The sequence below is a fragment of the Parasteatoda tepidariorum genome, chromosome 5, assembly GCF_043381705.1.
Source record: "Parasteatoda tepidariorum isolate YZ-2023 chromosome 5, CAS_Ptep_4.0, whole genome shotgun sequence".
NCBI classification, from domain to species: Eukaryota; Metazoa; Arthropoda; class Arachnida; order Araneae; family Theridiidae; genus Parasteatoda; species Parasteatoda tepidariorum.
The window spans coordinates 82,034,578-82,039,262 of record NC_092208.1 but is presented as its reverse complement, the minus strand read 5'-3'; the positions used below and the strand labels follow the sequence as shown (position 1 = coordinate 82,039,262).

Sequence of the window (4,685 nt, the reverse complement as noted above, 5' to 3'; positions counted from 1 at the left end):
AATAAAAAATAAAAATTGATAATTTTATTTTTATTCTTTTGTTAGCTTGCATTCTGAAGGACACTTTCCCTGAAAATTTTTTTTCGTAAGTTGTAAAACAAACATAAAATATACTGGGGACATGAAAATGACTGTTTTTGTGAGAATGACCCATATAAAAAAAAACATACACATTATGGCTAAATAGAAGAAAACATTGGAATTTTCTATATTAGTCACTTAAAAGTTAAAATTTTTTGGGGGGAAGCAATATCATTACATTATTAAAACAATTTAATTAATTTTTAATTTAAATAAAAATGACAAACCTATTTCATTCAATCCTCTGCATAATTTTTTATGCAAACTCTCTTTGGAAGGAGAATTCTGTTTAGAAGGTGTTTTTGGTTTAGATACCTGAGGTGCCTCATCTGCAAAAAGAAAATTGTTAATTAACATATTGGTTTAAGTTTTTTTAATTACAAATAATAAAGTTTCTTATAAAATTTCTTAATTATGTCTATTATTTAATATATACAAATGCAACTTTGTAACTTATGATTATAATTACCCAGCAAAGAGACAACTACAATCACTTTGATGGCATTTGCACTATTACTCTTTTGCTCAGCTCATTGCCCTAGCTCATTTTCCCTAGCTCATTGTTACGATTTCCTAAAATTTTATTACAGTTGTACCGTTTAATGCAGCACAGTTATGAAAAAAATATGACCCTTGTCCACCACTGAAAGCAGTGAATAAGTATCAGAAATGGACATTAAGAGAAGACAGGACACAAGAACATCGAAATTCAAAATATTTCCATAAACGCCTGTACTTAATGGGAAACTCATTCATGAATACTTAGTATCCCATATCAGCCTAAACCGTTGTAAATCGGTTTGGAAGGCTTAAGTGCAGTTGACATGCAGTTTAATGATAAAATAATACAGCATGTTTAAGAAAATTTTTACATTGCAACCCTCTATATCTTACAGCTTGTAGGAGAGTGCCATTGTGCATAGAGTGTTCGCATCCCAATGAGGTCCACAGATTTGAATCCCAACGGCGTCCGGTTGATACGCATCAAGTGGCTATCACTGACCACAGTAATGACGTAAAATATCCTCACAAGGTATCTGCTACATTTAAGACTTTCAAATTCCGAACTTTTCATGACTTTCCATGACTAATTTCAAGAACTTTTTATAGCTTAATGAAGTTTCTATAATCCCGACAAAAACATAACAATAAATTAAAAAAGGCATTATAATAACATTTATTGAAATGATAGGTATAATCAAAACTGTTATACTCTGCTTCTTCATATTAATAGATTTTAAATTTAAAAAACAGAGCAAAGAAAGAGTTGAAGCAATAAAATAGCTGGAAAAAAATACAAAAGCAAATAATTTTTTTTCTGCAGAATTATATTCTAAAAATACTTTTCCTCTTCATCGGAAAGGAAAGAAATACTCCTGATTTTTCTGTTCTCATTTCGGAATATAAAAAAAATGTGCCAATGACTGACTTGCTTCAGCGAGAATTAATTAATTGATAAAATAAAAAATAATAAATAATAACAAAATTTCTGAAATCACAGAAGTTTAAAAGATAATTAACTCTAGAAATGCTGTTTTTTCATTAATTTTTTGAAAGAACACCATAATTTTTAAAGAACCCGATAAAAAAATTTTATATTTTAATAAAATATGACTTTGAGTGGGGATTTTGTTACAAATTCGGATATTCGGAACACCACGAAATTGGGGGGAGGGGTAAATTCCATTTTAAAAATTTTATTTTTCGGCAACCTAAATCCATGACTTTCCATGATTTTTTTTAAAAAATAGTTAAAATCATGACATTTCATGACAAATCTTGTTCAATACTGAATTTCATGACTTTCCAGGTGTGCGGATACCCTGTCCTCAGTTATAGACGTATCATGAGTTAGAGTCCCCTTAGTGTCAGGCTAACCATGGGAGGTTTTCATGGGTTTTCCTCTCAATGTAATGCAAATACGGCTTAGTTCTATCAAAAAGTCCTCCACAAAGGCAAATTTCTCCCAATACTTGGTCTAAGAGTTCTTTTGTTTTCCAAATTGGGTTCAAAATTACAAGGCTACGGAGTTGAACATTGGTAATTGCACACTCAAAATTGGTTTCGCTGCTTAAAAACAGTTATGAAATAAAATACAGTGGAACCTGTCTAAATTGACCACCCTCGGGACCAAGTCAAATGGTCACTGTATAGAGGTGGCCACTTTACGAAGACTCTTTAAAAAGGACTCTTGAAATAAAACTTGTAGAAAATGGTCACCTTACTCAGGCCTTCACTTTACCCAGGTGGTCACTTTTACAGGTTCCACTGTAATATTTTTAAAAAAAACTTGCGGAAGAATATTTCTGATTTCCTCGAAAGTATGTTTTCTACTGGCACAGTAATTACTAAGTGAGCCACTACCGCTTATTAGTCAAGGTACTGAGCAGTAATAGTGAAAGACCAGGTTGTATCCCCTGTGGCAGCTAGAAGGGCACACAGATTCAGATAGTTAAGGTATTAGCTAGTCTGAAAAATAAAGGTGATCGGCACAATGTTCCCATATTGTTGAAATCACGGTGTCAAAATCGCTCAGCCTTGACCACCATGACTCTTGCGGCAGCGATTTACTTTTCTACATGAAACATAAGTTGCATTTGAAAAATAAATCTACTGTTACACAGTATATAAAAAACAATAAAAATACACATGCTTTTAAACTTATTTAAACAAAAAAGTAAGCATATCAACACTTGTTTAGACACAGAAACTCTTTCACAAGATCAAGGAAGGCATTACTATCTAAAGAATTATGTTAGGGTTTTTTTTCCTGCAGTTCCCTTTTATTTTAGCATTTACAATTCATTAAAATTTTATTGAGAATCACATCGCAATTTCTGTAAATATTTTTAGTTTAGTACAATTGTATGTTATATGAAAATTTAAAGGGAAAATATTTTAGATTGAAATTTTTGTTTAATAGTAAATTTTTTTTCTTCTTCTTGATATTGAGAGCACTTATTGATATTTTAGATAGTACTTTTGATGTATTTAAAACATTATTTATGCTATTAAAATCTGTGCTCAAACAACATCAGTGCAAAGAAAATATATCAACTAGCACGTTTAAAATAACAACAAGGCATTGAGCAAATTTTAAAAGAGAAAATTTTGTCACTGTTAATTATACTTAATAACATGAAGTGAACTTGAGAAAAAAAGATGCCTCATACTTCAAATAGATATCACTTTGAAAATTATATACTTAGCTGAAATTGTAAAGAAAATTTTAAAATTGCAATAACTTCCAATTGCAAATGATGAGTTTGGTTAGCAAAAATGTTTCTTTGTCACACATAAAAAAAAAATTAAAATAATAAAAAAATTGAAAGTATCAAATTTAAAAAGATAATAAAATATAACTAAATATAAAAAGACAAAAAATTAAAAAGATAATTATCAATTTCTATTGTTACATCAATAGCATTCTAAGAAAAGTTTGTTTCAAACAAAACAATAAAAAGAAATTGCTAAATAGTTTAATTTTTTTTTAAAGGAATAAACTGTTCATTTAGAAATAATTTAAACAAGCATGCTATTAAATACGGTGATATGATCTCAGATCTCGGGGTTTCAATCATAACAAACGCCTTTTAACATAAAATATATTTAATAACAAGAAGGATGATGATAATGGTACAGTGTCATGGAGGAAACTGATTAGAAACTGATTTTACATTACTGCGCAGAGCGCCATCTATTGAGCTTTAGAAATTATAATTAATATGGAGAAATAATATTAACAAACTTCCCCCCGATTCATAAAAATTTAGTCATTTCATATATTAATCAAAGTTATTTTTCTCAAATGTAAGGTACCAATATTTAAAATATAATATAATCCTACCTTTTTACAATATGAACCCTTCTTAATTATATAAAGATTATAATGCAATACTATTAATCGAATTCTTAAAATAATATGTTTCATGAGCATTAGTTCAAACCTTTAACAAATTATTACCTTATAAATGAAATTATTGAAATTTAAGTAAATATCAATTGATGAAATTAAATTATCATATCATGAATAATAAATCAAGCAATTTTCACAACACAAATTCTTTCACATGCAAAATATTTCAATTTTAAACAAACATGCATTTAAACAAGAAAATATATATGTATGCATATTTTCTTTAAATCAAAAAAGTTCAAATAATATCTTAAGATAAACTTAATTTGTAAGTTAAATGATTATCTTAAGTAATATTGTAAAATAAAATGTTCAAATAATAATAAATGTGAATTTAAAGTTCAAATAGAATGTTCATATTAATTTAATTGTCCACTTCTAAATTATATAATAAATTTATAGGACGTTTTATTATTGACGTATCTGTTTTCAAAGCACATGCTCTTATTTTGTTATCACGTCCTTGAAATGTTTCCACAATTTTTCCAAGTTTCCACATGCTCCTTGGAAGTTTGTCATCATGAATCAAAACAATATCATTTACCTTAAAATTTTGATTACCTTTATCCAAATTTACATAATTGACAGCTCTTAAATTTAAAAGATAATCCCTTTTCCATTTCTTCCAAAATTGATTTATAAGTCTTTCTCGATATTTAAATTTTTTAATTATCATTTTTTTGTCAAT

The 4,685-nt window shown here is 28.2% G+C and overlaps 1 protein-coding gene across 1 annotated transcript in view; it reads right to left on the bottom strand.

Moving 5' to 3' along the window:
- Positions 1–308: 308 nt before the first annotated feature.
- Positions 309–4,685, bottom strand: part of LOC107447489 (transcriptional adaptor 3) — a gene marked incomplete at its 3' end in the record, with an annotated part of 19,684 nt that continues 15,307 nt past the window's right edge. The window contains 1 exon segment of the mRNA XM_043050598.2: positions 309–410. Within this exon segment, the coding sequence (XP_042906532.1) occupies positions 309–410 (102 nt within the window).